General features: G+C 48.0%; 1 protein-coding gene across 5 annotated transcripts in view; it reads right to left on the minus strand.

Moving 5' to 3' along the window:
- LOC137528643 (connector enhancer of kinase suppressor of ras 2-like) overlaps positions 1-17,170 on the minus strand; it is a 563,792-nt gene that overhangs the window by 166,900 nt on the left and 379,722 nt on the right. For all 5 annotated transcript variants that reach the window (XM_068250054.1, XM_068250052.1, XM_068250051.1 and 2 more), the window contains exon 9: positions 7,246-7,392. In XM_068250054.1, the coding sequence (XP_068106155.1) occupies positions 7,246-7,392 (147 nt within the window). The remainder of the gene's footprint in view (positions 1-7,245; positions 7,393-17,170) is intronic.

Genomic DNA, 17,170 nt, shown 5'->3' on the forward strand with positions numbered 1-17,170 from the left:
TCTAATGTCAGTACAAATACAGCTGCTCTGTGAGGCCCTCAGAGGTTGTCTAAGAGAATATTGGGAGCAACAACACCGTGAAGTCCAAAGAACACACCAGACAGGTCAGGGATCAAGTTATTGAGAAATTTAAAGCAGGCTTAGGCTACAAAAAATATTTCCAAAGCCTTGAACATCCCACGGAGCACTGTTCAAGCGATCATTCAGAAATGGAAGGAGTATGGCACAACTGTAAACCTACCAAGACAAGGCCGTCCACCTAAACTCACAGGCCAAACAAGGAGAGCGCTGATCAGAAATTCAGTCAAGAGGCCCATGGTGACTCTGGACGAGCTGCAGAGATCTCCAGCTCAGGTGGGGGACTCTGTCCATAGGACAACTATTAGTCATGCACTGTACAAAGTTGGCCTTTATGGAAGAGTGGCAAGAAGAAAGGCATTGTTAACAGAAAGCATAAGAAGTCCCGTTTGCAGTTTGCCACAAGCCATGTGGGGGACACAGCAAACATGTGGAAGAAGGTGCTCTGGTCAGATGAGACCAAAATGGAACTTTTTGGCCAAAATGCAAAACGCTATGTGTGGCAGAAAGCTAACACTGCACATCACTCTAAACACACCCATCGCCACTGTCAAATAATGGTGGTGGCAGCATCATGCTCGGGGGGTGCTTCTCTTCAGCAGGGACAGGGAAGTTGGTCAGAGTTGTTGGGAAGATGGATGGAGCCAAATACAGGGCAAACTTGGAAGAAAACCTCTTGGAGACTGCAAAAGACTTGAGACTGGGGCGGAGGTTCACCTTCCAGCAGGACAATGACCCTAAACATAAAGCCTGGGCAACAATGGAATGGTTTAAAACAAAACATATCTATTTGTTAGAATGGCCCAGTCAAAGTCCAGATCAAAATCCAATCGAGAATCTGTGACAAGATCTGAAAACTGCTGTTCACAAACGCTGTCCATCTAATGTGACTGAGCTGGAGCTGTTTTGCAAAGAAGAATGGGCAAGGATTTCAGTCTCTAGATGTGCAAAGCTGGTAGAGACATACCCTAAAAGACTGGCAGCTATAATTGCAGCAAAGGTGGTTCTACAAAGTATTCAGATGGCCGAATAATTATGCACACCCCACTTTGCAGTTATTTATTTGTAAAAAATGTTTGGAATGATGTACGATTTTTGATCCACTTCTCACATATACACCACTTTGTGTTGGTCTTTCATGTGGAATTCCAATAAAATTGATGCATGTTTGTGGCAGTAATGTGACAAAGTGTGGAAAACTTCAAGGGGGCCAAATACTTTTGCAACTCACTGTACATACCTGGGCAATGCCGGGCCATCAGCTAGTTATTTTTATAAATGCATAGCTTAATATGTATCCTTTGTACTTAAAACTCAGGGTTTGGGAAGGATTAGAGTCTTTTTGTATATACCGATCTCATTGTGGGCCACCCCTTCCCTCCCATGTGACATTCGGTCTGGATAGCTCCCCTCGCATTGAGGTTATATCACCCATCAGCATTGCTGTGACACCACAGCATCAAAAGATTAAAGGGGAACTAGCTTGAAAGCAGACAGACAAGAAGTGAGGGACAAAAGGCTGCCTCATGGTCCGTAAATATAATACTACACTACAGCCTCTCTGCATGGGTAAGGCCCAGTAACACCAGGAAAATCATATTTACCTCTGCATGGGGTGTGTGTGTGGGGGGGGGGAGGTGAGGGTAACAACAGGAAAATTATACTTCGAAGGGGAGGACAATACTTGTAAGAAGATGAGCGACATGAACAGAGTGGTAGCAGAGTTACATGGTCACGTTCAGAACAATTCTTATATAGGGAGGCACTACCATGGTGGAGGCAACAATTGTGGGGGAGCATGACGTGTACGAGTGAAACCACCGCCAGGAGACTTGGGCGCAGGATACAGCCGATATACGACTTACCCTGCTCCTGCACAGGTCCCGGCGGTGTTAATTACTATTCCCCCTCCAGGTCCACATGGATGGTGGGGAATAATATAATTCAACTTCCAGGTATTGCTGGCGGCCGAATTATAGTGTTTTAAAAGTAACTTCAGCTCCGCCTTCTGACTGCGCCGAAGTTACTCACTGTGTGCCGCTATAACCATAATTTGTATTACTGTCCATGGTGGCGCCGGCTGCGCCCAAATCTCCTGCCCTCTAATCGAGCATGGCTGTACTGGGACAATACCTGTGGGGGAACATGGCCATACTGGAGACAATACCTGCGGGGCATGGTCATGCTCAGGACAAAAAGGTGAGGTCATGGCCAAACCAAGAACAATACTTATGGGAGGATATGGTCTTGCTATGAACAATGCTTGTGACAAGGCTGTGGAACCCGGCTATGCTATGTGGGGGGAACGGCAAGACTCGTTAGACACACGTCAGTAGTTATAAGTCAACTTCTACTTAAGTGTAAACAAACACAAATGTAAAGGGTTAAAAGTGGGAGTCAACATATACTTGAGGTTGACTTCATTAGACACCCATTTAAAGAGACACTGAAGCGAAAAAATATATAGGATATAATGAATTGGTTGTGTACTATGAATAATTACTAGAAGATTAGCAGCAAAGAAAATATTCTCATATTTTTATTTTCAGGTATATAGTGTTTTTTCTAACATTGCATCATTCTCTAATATGTGCAGATTACACAACACTCAGCATTCAAAATGATTCTTTCAGAGCAGTCTGTGAAGTAATGACCTCTCCTCTGGCAGAGAAAAAGTAAATAATTCAGGAACAATTGAGATAATAAAAGTCAGAAAACAGCCCTCTCCACGACTTTGAAAGTCGTAGAGCTTAATGGCTTTTTTGTATAGAGATAACAACTGGAGTTTCTTAACTCTTCCTGTACTGGAAACAATTAGACTGATGTATCTGATCTTAAGGTTTTATTTCTACACATACAAATCATAATATCATAATTTTTTTTTCGCTTCAGTGTCTCTTTAAGGTGGCCATGCATCTAGCGTTTCGATGGGCCGATCAACCAACCGATTTGATAATGTTATCGAATCAAGAAAAAAATCGAGTGTGCTCCAGGATATGCAATTAACCGATGTCTGGATGAATAGCAATCAATTTGATGATCCAGCAGGATGGAAAATATCGGTCGATCGTAAGAGAATAGGTCCATGTTCATAAGCTTTTAATCGAGGTAACAAAGTCCATCAGCACACCAGGTTAATGATTGCACATTTTTATTGTGCTCAGGAACCACAATCGATTTTGATCGACATAGAATGGACTTTTGGTTTCAGAGCATGGAGGCACAACATCGTTTGGATCGATTAGTGAAGGTAAATTGCATTGGATATCGCTTGTAGTGTGTGGGCCACTAGTCAATCGACTTCTGATCAACCATACTGTAGTTGATAGCCCAATAAAGTTTATTGCTTTAAGGACAACGAAACTGAGAAGTATATGGAAGCTGTCATATGTGTTTCCTTTTAAACAATACCATTTGCTTGGCGGCCCTGCTGATCTATTTGGCTGCTGTACTGCCTGAATCACACCAGAAACAGCTAATCCTGTCAGATCTGACAATGATGTCAGCAACACTTGATCTGCTGCATGCTTTTTCAGGGTTCATGGCTAAATTTATTAGAGGAAGAGGATCAGCAGGGCTGCCAGGCAACTGGTATTGCTTAAAAGGAAATAAATATGGCAGCCTCCATATACCTCTCACTTCAGTTGCCCTTTAATCGCTCAATGCAAAACCGCTGGATGTATGGCTACCATTAGCCTGCTTGTGCCTGAAGAAGGTGCTTTCTGCAACAGATTGATTTCAATCCTGATGGACAACCGACCCCCCCACCCCCGAGCGCAGACCAGTCTTTGTTAGCCAGTGAAGGTATCGCTATCTTGTTGTTCTACCCTTATCAGCAAGAAGCTATTATAAGCCACGGCGTTCGGCAGTCTGACAGCTCAACACACAAAGCCTCGCAGCACGCTCGGCGTCTAACAACACGATATAACGAGGTGAAAAACGCAACAAAGGCGTCTATCTCCCGAAGAGGAAAACGCTCAGCCCACTCAGTTTAGGCTCGCTGCTGAAATTACCCAGACTCCAAAACTCCGGAGACGAGTAGCTTTACGTTTATTTATACCAACGCATAAACCCCAAATAAAAATAAAGGTGCGGATGTGGAACGCCATCCCCCGACAGCGCTGGACCCTTCGCCGCCCCCGCAGCAGCCGCCAGAAGCCAGCGCTCTGCTTACAGCTGCACAAACTATAAAAAGCATTTCTTAATCCCAAGCTAAATTTAGTTGTTTGATATGTGCAGGTTGCCAATCCGTGAAGACATCCTGGATTCAGAGGGAATTATAGATTAATCGCGGGAGCCCCGCTGAGAGCGCGACACAAGGAGGCAGACGCACACAAGCCGCCGCCCCCTCGTATTCATCTCCACAATAAATTATCATGCAGGTTTTTTTTTATGAAAACTTCCCTTTGAAGTTCAAACGATCAACTGCCACATGAAATGTCACAAAAAAATGACATGACGGCCCAAAATGACTACATGATTAGTTAAGTGAAATCCTTGGCAGGAAGCGGATGGTAAAATAAGCTAAAAATAGGTCAGTTGAAGAGAACCTGTCTGCTGTACTAGCAGATGTGTATTATAGGACACTTCATAACTGTATTCAGCAACAGTGTGAGAACCCAGCATGCCTGTGCAATGCCACAGATTTTAGTATACAGTACATCTTTGCTGTAGTAATACAGGACATGAGGGTTCATTTGGTATATCTCTAGTAATGTCGCTGGTCTCTAGTGAATGGATAGGCTGCATTGTCAGTGATGTCACTGGTCTCTAGTGAATGGATAGGCTGCATTCTCAGTGATGTCACTGGTCTCTAGTGGACAGGCTGCACTCTCAGTGATGTCACTGGTCTCTAGTGAATGGATAGGCTGCACTCTCAGTGATGTCACTGGTCTCTAGTGAAGGGATAGGCTGCATTCTCAGTGATGTCACTGGTCTCTAGTGAATGGATAGGCTGCATTGTCAGTGATGTCACTGGTCTCTAGTGAATGGATAGGCTGCACTCTCAGTGATGTCACTGGTCTCTAGTGAAGGGATAGGCTGCATTCTCAGTGATGTCACTGGTCTCTAGTGAATGGATAGGCTGCATTCTCAGTGATGTCACCGGTCTCTAGTGAGTGGATAGGCTGCATTCTCAGTGATGTCACCGGTCTCTAGTGAGTGGATAGGCTGCATTCTCAGTGATGTCACTGGTCTCTAGTGAATGGATAGGCTGCATTCTCAGTGATGTCACTGGTCTCTAGTGAGTGGATAGGCTGCATTGTCAGTGATGTCACTGGTCTCTAGTGAATGGATAGGCTGCATTGTCAGTGAAGTCACTGGTCTCTAGTGAATGGATAGGCTGCATTGTCAGTGATGTCACTGGTCTCTAGTGAATGGATAGGCTGCACTCTCAGTGATGTCACTGGTCTCTATTGAAAGGATAGGCTGCACTCTCAGTGATGTCACTGGTCTCTAGTGAAGGGATAGGCTGCATTCTCAGTGATGTCACTGGTCTCTAGTGAAGGGATAGGCTGCATTCTCAGTGATGTCACTGGTCTCTAGTGAATGGATAGGCTGCACTCTCAGTGATGTCACTGGTCTCCAGTGAAGGGATAGGCTGCATTCTCAGTGATGTCACTGGTCTCTAGTGAATTGATAGGCTGCACTCTCAGTGATGTCACTGGTCTCTAGGGAATGGATAGGCTACATTCTCAGTGATGTCGCTGGTCTCTAGTGAATGGATAGGCTGCACTCTCAGTGATGTCGCTGGTCTCTAGTGAATGGATAGGCTGCACTCTCAGTGATGTCACTGGTTTCTAGTGAATGGATAGGCTGCATTCTCAGTGATGTCACTGGTCTCTAGTGAATGGATAGGCTGCACTCTCAGTGATGTCACTGGTCTCTAGTTAATGGATAGGCTGCACTCTCAGTGATGTCACTGGTCTCTAGTGAATGGATAGGCTGCATTCTCAGTGATGTCACGGGTCTCTAGTGAATGGATAGGCTGCATTCTCAGTGATGTCACTGGTCTCTAGTGAATGGATAGGCTGCACTCTCGGTGATGTCACTGGTCTCTGGTTATTGGATAGGCTGCACTCTCAGTGATGTCACTGGTCTCTAGTGAATGGGTAAGCTGCATTCTCAGTGATGTCACTGGTCTCTAGTGAATGGAGGCTGCATTCTCAGTGATGTCACTGGTCTCTAGTGAATGGATAGGCTGCATTCTCAGTGATGTCACTGGTTTCTAGTTATTGGATAGGCTGCATTCACAGTGATGTCACTGGTCTCTAGGGAATGGATAGGCTGCATTCTCAGTGATGTCACTGGTGTCTAGTGAATGGATAGGCTGCATTCTCAGTGATGTCACTGGTCTCTAGTGAATGGATAGGCTGCATTCTCAGTGATGTCACTGGTCTCTAGTGAATGAATAGGCTGCATTGTCAGTGATGTCACTGGTCTCTAGTGAATTGATAGGCTGCATTGTCAGTGATGTCAATGGTCTCTAGTGAATGGATCGGCTGCACTCTCAGTGATGTCACTGTTCTCTAGTGAATGGATAGGCTGCATTGCCAGTGATGTCACTGGTCTCTAGTGAATGAATTAGGCTGCATTCTCAGTGATGTCACTGGTCTCTAGTGACTGGATAGGCTGCATTCTCAGTGATGTCACTGGCCTCTAGTGAATGGATAGGCTGCATTGTCAGTGATGTCAATGGTCTCTAGTGAATGGATAGGCTGCATTCTCAGTGATGTCACTGGTCTCTAGTGAATGGATAGGCTGCATCCTCAGTGATGTCACTGGTCTCTAGTGAATGGATAGGCTGCATTGTCAGTGATGTCACTGGTCTCTAGTGAATGGGTAGACTGCATTCTCAGTGATGTCACTGGTCTCTAGTGAATGGGTAGACTGCATTCTCAGTGATGTCACCGGTCTGACTGGCTGCATTCTCAGTAATGTCACTGCTCTCTAGTGAATGGATAGGCTGCATTCTCAGTAATGTCCCTGGTCTCTAGTGAATGGATAGGCTGCACTCTCAGTGATGTCACTGGTCTCTAGTGAATGGACAGGCAGTGATATCAGGCTGCACTCTCAGTGATGTCACTGGACAGTAGTGAACGTCTAGCACAGTGTGCAGCACAGGACTGGCTGGACCGACCCTTGTACTCCTAGCGCAGATTTGGTTACCTGTAGTGCAAGCGGTTTCCACCGGACATTCTTGAGCAGTGCAGGGGCAGATGCTAGAGTGTTCTGAGGTCTTTTCTTCAGGGTTAGGATGACTCCGCTCGGGTCTTCTCTCAGTGCATTCACCAAGTTCTTCAGCTGCCAGCCAACCTGACGGAGACAAGAAAACAATCACTGTCTCAGAGGTCTGTGCTACGGAGCTTTATTCAAATTTACCGGCAAGGGAAGCTGTCAGACCAGCAGCCACACACTGCATACAGGGACTACTGCAATGCCATCCTTTCTGGAGAAAAGACTCCTCCCACTTCAATCTGGTATGACCGCAGCTGCCATAGGCTCATTCACTCCTTCCACCACTCCTCTTTACCAGTCCCATCACTGCCTCCCAACCCCCCTCAGAATTACACTCACACTGCTCTGCTGGCATCATACAGATCCATCCACCATACATCTCCGATCTCCCTCATGCCTCCCAACTTTTTGAGATGAGAAAGAGGGACACTTAAGCCACGCCCCTGATCACACCTCCATCACACCCCTAGTCACGCATACCATAAAGATTTTATAAGAAAAAATGTTGTTTTATCATTTAAACCACACTGGTCCTTTCTATCTTGGGTAATTTTTTTTCATATTAACATTTTATAATCAGTAATATATCAATTTAAAGGTTGGGAATAAAGTTTAGAGTCAATCAAACACATTTTTAGTAGAGAAATATATATATTTACATAGAAAGAGGGACAACGTCCTAAAAGAGGGACACATGAGGAGGAAAGAGGGACAGAGGGACAGGGCTCCCAAACAGGGACTGTCCCTCCAACACTCTACAGATGTTCACCCTCACATCACTTGCTCACTTGCAAGGCTCTAAGACTTCTCCAGAGCAGCTTCTACTTTATGGAACCCCTCTCCCCAATAGACTCACCCCCACCTTTAACTCATTCAAGCAGGCTTTAAAAGCGAATCCGTTCACCATTGCTTACCCACCATCCTCATACGTCCACCTGCCTTCCTTGGACTTGCACTCCACCCCACTTATGTTTCCTACTCTTCCACCTAAGGGGCGTAACAATAGACCCTGCAAGGGATGCCTATGCAGGGGGGCCCAGAAGTCACAGGGGGCCCATGGGGGGAAAAGTTTGAGAGACTGACAACTAAGGGCATGGAGAGAAAAAACATATTCTGCTCTCGCACCATTGTTATATTGACTGCTTGTGTCCACAACACAGATAAGGAATCATACACACTTTGAAATTTGTACACTGTTCCTGCTCCCTAGGGTTCGTAAAAAACATCTGTCTCACACTGCAGCAAAGTCCTGATGACTTCATATACAACCTTACAAACAAAGGAGTCACAGATTAAAAAAAAGTTGTAGACTGTCCCTTATTCAGCAATCACTCCAAAGAGATATCTAGATTCTTATCCCACACAGGCTAATGACCTTATGGTGTCTGATTACGGACACAGTGCAGTGGGTAAGATTGATGTCTGACTGTTGCTGCCTCATTGAGAGCTTGTTGTCTCACACGGAGTCCCAGATCCTGTAACAGTATCAATCAGTGACATTCTGAATGTTTTGCCAAAGTTACAGTGAATACTATATCTTATGTTCAGCATGTCATTGTTGTCCCTCCATATAGCATGTGCTCTCATGTAGTAATATAATACGGCTGTGTGTGTATGTATATACTGGGAGCAGGGAGGGACTTGCCGGCTGTATGGGGCTGGAGGAAGCCCTGGGTAAGTAGATCTGGGGTTAGCATAGATTGCCTGACATTTCCTTTCTAAGGCTAAGTGTTTTTACCTGCATGGGGAAAACACATTGTTCCTCAGTTTCCCTGTGCAGAAAGCGAGGGAGGTGGGGGGCAGGGAGGGGGGGGGGGGGGCATCCAAAGTTTCACAGGGGGGCCCAGTGATGTCTAGTTACGCCCCTGCCTTAGATTTTAAGCCTTTTAGGTAGGGTCCTCCTCCCATTGTGCTCTTCTCCACCACCATATGTGAGTTGTCTGTTATATTTATCCCTACTTTGTTACATCACTATTGTGTGTACCATTGAATGCTATAATGTCCCCGTGTAACACTGTTTGATGATGTAATGTCTCCTCTATCTGTTGTACAGTGCTGTGTAATAAGTTAGCGATTTATTCATAAAGTTTAAGAATGATAGTAATGTACAGAATGCCGGTAAAGAGAAACATGAGAAAAAAAAAACTGCATTATTTATCAGAGGGCAGGTTAGAGTTATTTTTAGCAACCTTGTGTTAGAAATACCCTTATTATTTTAAGTAAAAGTAACTTAACTTCCTTAGCGGTAAGCCCAAGACAGTCTCGGGCTGGAAATCTGCAGCTCAGAGCGGGAAACCCGAGCCTGACTAGTGGTAGCCGCTAGGAGGTATGGAGAGACAGTGCAGCACAACGGTGTTTCAACTCACCTCCCCCGGGATCCTGACGGTGGCAGCCATTCTTCTTCCGGTCCTCGGAGATTCTTGATCCCTTGGGTGAGATCGCCGTCTAGTGTCGAGAGATGGCGATCTCACTAAAGGGGTGGAGCTCCACCCAGTGGATGGAGGCACAATTGCAGCGCTGGATTGATGGGAGGTGAGTAATGTGCTGGTGGCATGATGTTCTCCTGCTTTTTGGCCTCAATCCACTAAGCATTACCGTATTCGGTAATGCTGAAAATAGCTGATTTTACCGATCGCCTTTCCAAATTCCAATTCACTAAACCTGTTACCGCATAGAAAATAAGAATTACCAACTAGTGAGGTAAATGCATCAGGAAATGTCAAGAAATTGCAATTCACAAAGATTTACGCATTTGGTAAATCGGGCAAAAGTGTTGGGTATTTTCCTCCAGCTCTGACTAGCCGGTAACTCACTCTGTCCATGCAGTAACTTGACAGACAGCCAATAGGGAGAGCCAGGCAGCCAATAGGTAGAGCCACACAGCCCTGCTGATCACCCTGATTTGGTCCGACCTGGTGGAAGGCGGGACTTCACTGTAACAGAGCAGGGGAAGGTGACATTCTTATGAGGCTTTTCTGCACCCCAATTACAGTTGTGATTAATCACATATGAAGGGGAATTAGACAGTCTAAACTCTCTAAATACACACAGGGTGCATCTCGGTATGTTTTCCTTCTGTTCTGTGCCAGAGTTCAGGTCCACTTTAAATCTTGATGTATCTGTTATTGTAACGGTGTCTATTAAGAATCCGATTTCCTTCCAATACGATTGTTGCGATTGATTGGAAACAACCCCCCCAACAGAGGGGAAAATGATCAGCAATCTTATCAGACTACTAGAATTGTTCCAAAATTTAGATAGACAGAAAAATCGATAAGGTTCGTCATCACTCATCACCCTTAACGGCATCTGATCCAAATCAGAATGTTTGATTGCTAGGGAGATTGTACCATTAACAGGCACCTTAAGACAAATATGTAACCAGATCCACGGAGGTTGCGTTCTTCCATTTTAGCGTTCATTAGAGGGAAGGCACGGCCGGAGTCCCGGAACGCTTCCTGTAAATATTTCATCACTATCATCATAAAGCGATCTCTGGGAGGATAAAGACGCCGATTTTAACTCCATTAAAGTGTTCGTTTTTCATATTCGCTGGCAGCTATAGCGCCACAAAATCCACTCGGCTTCTGATCCTCCCTGAACTCAGCAATTATTTACCAGCAAAAAGCCGACTGCAAACCTTCCAGAAGAGCCCAAAATCAGCTGGAGAGCCAACAAATCTCCCTGCCTGGGAAAACACGCTACCAAGGAGACAATCTACCTATCAGCACGCTACCCTTTAATGTGCACGCTATACGCAAAACACTCCACCTAACAGCACGCTACCCATCAACCTGCATGCTATACATAAAACACAATACCCGCTACCCATCAACCTGCACGCTATACACACTGCCCCTCAGATGCACGCTACTCATCAACCTGCACGCTATACACACTGCCCCTCAGATGCACGCTACTCATCAACCTGCACGCTATACACACTGCCCCTCAGATGCATGCTACTCATCAACCTGCACGCTATACACACTGCCCCTCAGATGCACGCTACTCATCAACCTGCACGCTATACACACTGCCCCTCAGATACAGACTACTCATCAACCTGCACGCTATACACACTGCCCCTCAGATGCACGCTACTCATCAACCTGCACGCTATACACACTGCCCCTCAGATGCATGCTACTCATCAACCTGCACGCTATACACACTGCCCCTCAGATGCACGCTACTCATCAACCTGCACACTATACACACTGCCCCTCAGATGCACGCTACTCATCAACCTGCACGCTATACACACTGCCCCTCAGATGCACGCTACCCATCACCATGCACGCTATACACACTGCCCCTCAGATGCACGCTACCCATCACCATGCACGCTGTACACACTGCCCCTCAGATGCACGCTACCCATCAACCTGCACGCTATACACACTGCCCCTCAGATGCACGCTACTCATCAACCTGCACGCTATACACACTGCCCCTCAGATGCACGCTACTCATCAACCTGCACGCTATACACACTGCCCCTCAGATGCATGCTACTCATCAACCTGCACGCTATACACACTGCCCCTCAGATGCACACTACTCATCACCATGCACGCTATACACACTGCCCCTCAGATGCACGCTACCCATCACCATGCACGCTATACACACTGCCCCTCAGATGCACGCTACCCATCAACCTGCACGCTATACACACTGAGCCTCAGATGCACGCTACTCATCACCCTGCACGCTATACGCAATACTCCTCAGATACCCGCTACCCATCAACCTGCATGCTATGCACACTGCCCCTCAGATGCACGCTACTCATCAACCTGCACCCTATACACACTGCCCCTCAGATGCATGCTACCCATCAACCTGCACGCTATACACACTGCCCCTCAGATGCACGCTACCCATCAACCTGCACGCTATACACACTGCCCCTCAGATGCATGCTACCCATCAACCTGCACGCTATACACACTGCCCCTCAGATGCACGCTACTCATCACCCTGCACGCTATACATAATACACACTGCCCCTCAGATGCACGTTACTCATCAACCTGCACACTATACATAATACACAATGCCCCTCAGATGCACACTACCCATCAACCTGTACGCTATACACAATGCCCCTCAGATGCACACTACCCATCAACCTGCATGCTATACACACTGCCCCTCAGATGCACGCTACCCATCAACCTGCACGCTATACACACTGCCCCTCAGATGCACGCTACCCATCAACCTGCACGCTATACACACTGCCCCTCAGATGCACACTACCCATCAACCTGCACGCTATACACACTGCCCCTCAGATGCACACTACCCATCAACCTGCACGCTATACACACTGCCCCTCAGATGCACGCTACCCATCAACCTGCACGCTATACACACTGCCCCTCAGATGCACACTACCCATCAACCTGCACGCTATACACACTGCCCCTCAGATGCACGCTACCCATCACCATGCACGCTATACACACTGCCCCTCAGATGCATGCTACTCATCAACCTGCACGCTATACACACTGCCCCTCAGATGCACGCTACTCATCAACCTGCACGCTATACACACTGCCCCTTCAGATGCATGCTACTCATCAACCTGGACACTATACACACTGCCCCTCAGATGCACGCTACTCATCAACCTGCACGCTATACACACTGCCCTTCAGATGCACGCTACTCGTCAACCTGCACGCTATACACAGTGCCCATCAGATGCACGCTACTCATCAACCAGCACACTATACACACTGCCCCTCAGATGCACGCTACTCATCAACCAGCACACTATACACACTGCCCCTCAGAGGCACGCTACTCATCAACCTGCACGCTATACACACTGCCCATCAGATGCACGCTTCTCATCAACCTGCACGCTATACACACTGCCCCTCAGATGCACGCTACTCATCAACCTGCACGCTATACACACTGCCCTTCAGATGCACGCTACTCGTCAACCTGCACGCTATACACAGTGCCCATCAGATGCACGCTACTCATCAACCTGCACGCTATACACACTGCCCCTCAGATGCACACTACTCATCAACCTGCACACTATACACACTGACCCTCAGATACACACTACTCATCAACCTGCACACTATACACACTGCCCCTCAGATGCACGCTACTCATCAACCAGCACACTATACACACTGCCCCTCAGATGCACGCTACTCATCAACCTGCACGCTATACACACTGCCCCTCAGATGCACGCTACTCAGCAACCTGCACGCTATACACACTGCCCCTCAGATGCACGCTACTCATCAACCTGCACGCTATACACACTGCCCCTCAGATGCACGCTACTCATCAACCTGCACGCTATACACACTGCCCCTCAGATGCACGCTACTCATCAACCTGCACACTATACACACTGCCCCTCAGATACACACTACTCATCAAACTGCACACTATACACACTGCCCCTCAGATGCACGCTACTCATCAACCAGCACACTATACACACTGCCCCTCAGATGCACGCTACTCATCAACCTGCACGCTATACACACTGCCCCTCAGATGCACGCTACTCAACAACCTGCACGCTATACACACTGCCCCTCAGATGCACGCTACTCATCAATCTGCACGCTATACACACTGCCCCTCAGATTCACGCTACTCATCAACCTGCACACTATACACACTGCCCCTCAGATACACACTACTCATCAACCTGCACGCTATACACACTGGCCCTCAGATGCACGCTACCCATCAACCTGCACGCTATACACACTGCCCCTCAGATGCATGCTACCCATCAACCTGCAAGCTATACACACTGCCCCTCAGATGCACGCTACCCATCAACCTGCACGCTATACACACTGCCCCTCAGATGCTACCCATCAACCTGCACGCTATACACACTGCCCCTCAGATGCACGCTACTCATCACCCTGCACGCTTTACATAATACACACTGCCCCTCAGATGCACGCTACTCATCAACCTGCACACTATACATAATACACAATGCCCCTCAGATGCACACTACCCATCAACCTGTACGCAATACACAATGCCCCTCAGATGCACACTACCCATCAACCTGCACGCTATACACACTGCCCCTCAGATGCACGCTACTCATCAACCTGCACGCTATACACACTGCCCCTCAGATGCACACTACCCATCAACCTGCATGCTATACACACTGCCCCTCAGATGCACGCTACCCATCACCATGCACGCTATACACACTGCCCCTCAGATGCACGCTACTCATCAACCTGCACGCTATACACACTGCCCCTCAGATGCACGCTACTCATCAACCTGCACGCTATACACACTGCCCCTCAGAGGCACGCTACTCATCAACCTGCACGCTATACACACTGCCCCTCAGATGCACGCTACTCATCAACCTGCACGCTATACACACTGCCCCTCAGATGCACGCTACCCATCAACCTGCACGCTATACACACTGCCCCTCAGATGCACACTACTCATCAACCTGCACGCTATACACACTGCCCCTCAGATGCACGCTACTCATCAACCTGCACGCTATACACACTGCCCCTCAGATGCACGCTACTCATCAACCTGCACGCTATACACACTGCCCCTCAGATGCACGCTACTCATCAACCAGCACACTATACACACTGCCCCTCAGATGCACGCTACTCATCAACCTGCACGCTATACACACTGCCCATCAGATGCACGCTACTCATCAACCTGCACGCTATACACACTGCCCCTCAGATGCACGCTACTCATCAACCTGCACGCTATACACACTGCCCCTCAGATGCACACTACTCATCAACCTGCACACTATACACACTGACCCTCAGATACACACTACTCATCAACCTGCACACTATACACACTGCCCCTCAGATGCACGCTACTCATCAACCAGCACACTATACACACTGCCCCTCAGATGCACGCTACTCATCAACCTGCACGCTATACACACTGCCCCTCAGATGCACGCTACTCAACAACCTGCACGCTATACACACTGCCCCTCAGATGCACGCTACTCATCAACCTGCACGCTATACACACTGCCCCTCAGATGCACGCTACTCATCAACCTGCACGCTATACACACTGCCCCTCAGATGCACGCTACTCATCAACCTGCACACTATACACACTGCCCCTCAGATACACACTACTCATCAAACTGCACACTATACACACTGCCCCTCAGATGCACGCTACTCATCAACCAGCACACTATACACACTGCCCCTCAGATGCACGCTACTCATCAACCTGCACGCTATACACACTGCCCCTCAGATGCACGCTACTCAACAACCTGCACGCTATACACACTGCCCCTCAGATGCACGCTACTCATCAATCTGCACGCTATACACACTGCCCCTCAGATTCACGCTACTCATCAACCTGCACACTATACACACTGCCCCTCAGATACACACTACTCATCAACCTGCACGCTATACACACTGGCCCTCAGATGCACGCTACCCATCAACCTGCACGCTATACACACTGCCCCTCAGATGCATGCTACCCATCAACCTGCAAGCTATACACACTGCCCCTCAGATGCACGCTACCCATCAACCTGCACGCTATACACACTGCCCCTCAGATGCTACCCATCAACCTGCACGCTATACACACTGCCCCTCGGATGCACGCTACTCATCACCCTGCACGCTTTACATAATACACACTGCCCCTCAGATGCACGCTACTCATCAACCTGCACACTATACATAATACACAATGCCCCTCAGATGCACACTACCCATCAACCTGTACGCAATACACAATGCCCCTCAGATGCACACTACCCATCAACCTGCACGCTATACACACTGCCCCTCAGATGCACGCTACTCATCAACCTGCACGCTATACACACTGCCCCTCAGATGCACACTACCCATCAACCTGCATGCTATACACACTGCCCCTCAGATGCACGCTACCCATCACCATGCACGCTATACACACTGCCCCTCAGAGGCACGCTACTCTTCAACCTGCACGCTATACACACTGCCCCTCAGATGCACGCTACTCATCAACCTGCACGCTATACACACTGCCCCTCAGATGCACGCTACCCATCAACCTGCACGCTATACACACTGCCCCTCAGATGCACACTACTCATCAACCTGCACGCTATACACACTGCCCCTCAGATGCACGCTACTCATCAACCTGCACGCTATACACACTGCCCCTCAGATGCACGCTACTCATCAACCAGCACACTATACACACTGCCCCTCAGATGCACGCTACTCATCAACCTGCACGCTATACACACTGCCCATCAGATGCACGCTACTCATCAACCTGCACGCTATACACACTGCCCCTCAGATGCACGCTACTCATCAACCTGCACGCTATACACACTGCCCCTCAGATGCACGCTACTCATCAACCAGTACACTATACACACTGCCCCTCAGATGCACGCTACTCATCAACCTGCACGCTATACACACTGCCCCTCAGATGCACGCTACTCAACAACCTGCACGCTATACACACTGCCCCTCAGATGCACGCTACTTATCAACCTGCATACTATACACACTGCCCCTCAGATGCACGCTACTCATCAACCTGCACGCTATACACACTGCCCCTCAGATGCACGCTACTCATTTACCTGCACGCTATACACAGTGCCCCTCAGATGCACGCTACCCATCAATCTGCACGCTATACACACTGCCCCTCAGATGCACGCTATCCATCAACCTGCACGCTATACGCAATACCCCTCAGATACCCGCTACCCATCAACCTGCACGCTATACACACTGCCCCTCAGATACACACTACTCATCAACCTGCA

Source organism: Hyperolius riggenbachi, chromosome 8, assembly GCF_040937935.1.
Source record: "Hyperolius riggenbachi isolate aHypRig1 chromosome 8, aHypRig1.pri, whole genome shotgun sequence".
Lineage (NCBI taxonomy): Eukaryota > Metazoa > Chordata > Amphibia > Anura > Hyperoliidae > Hyperolius > Hyperolius riggenbachi.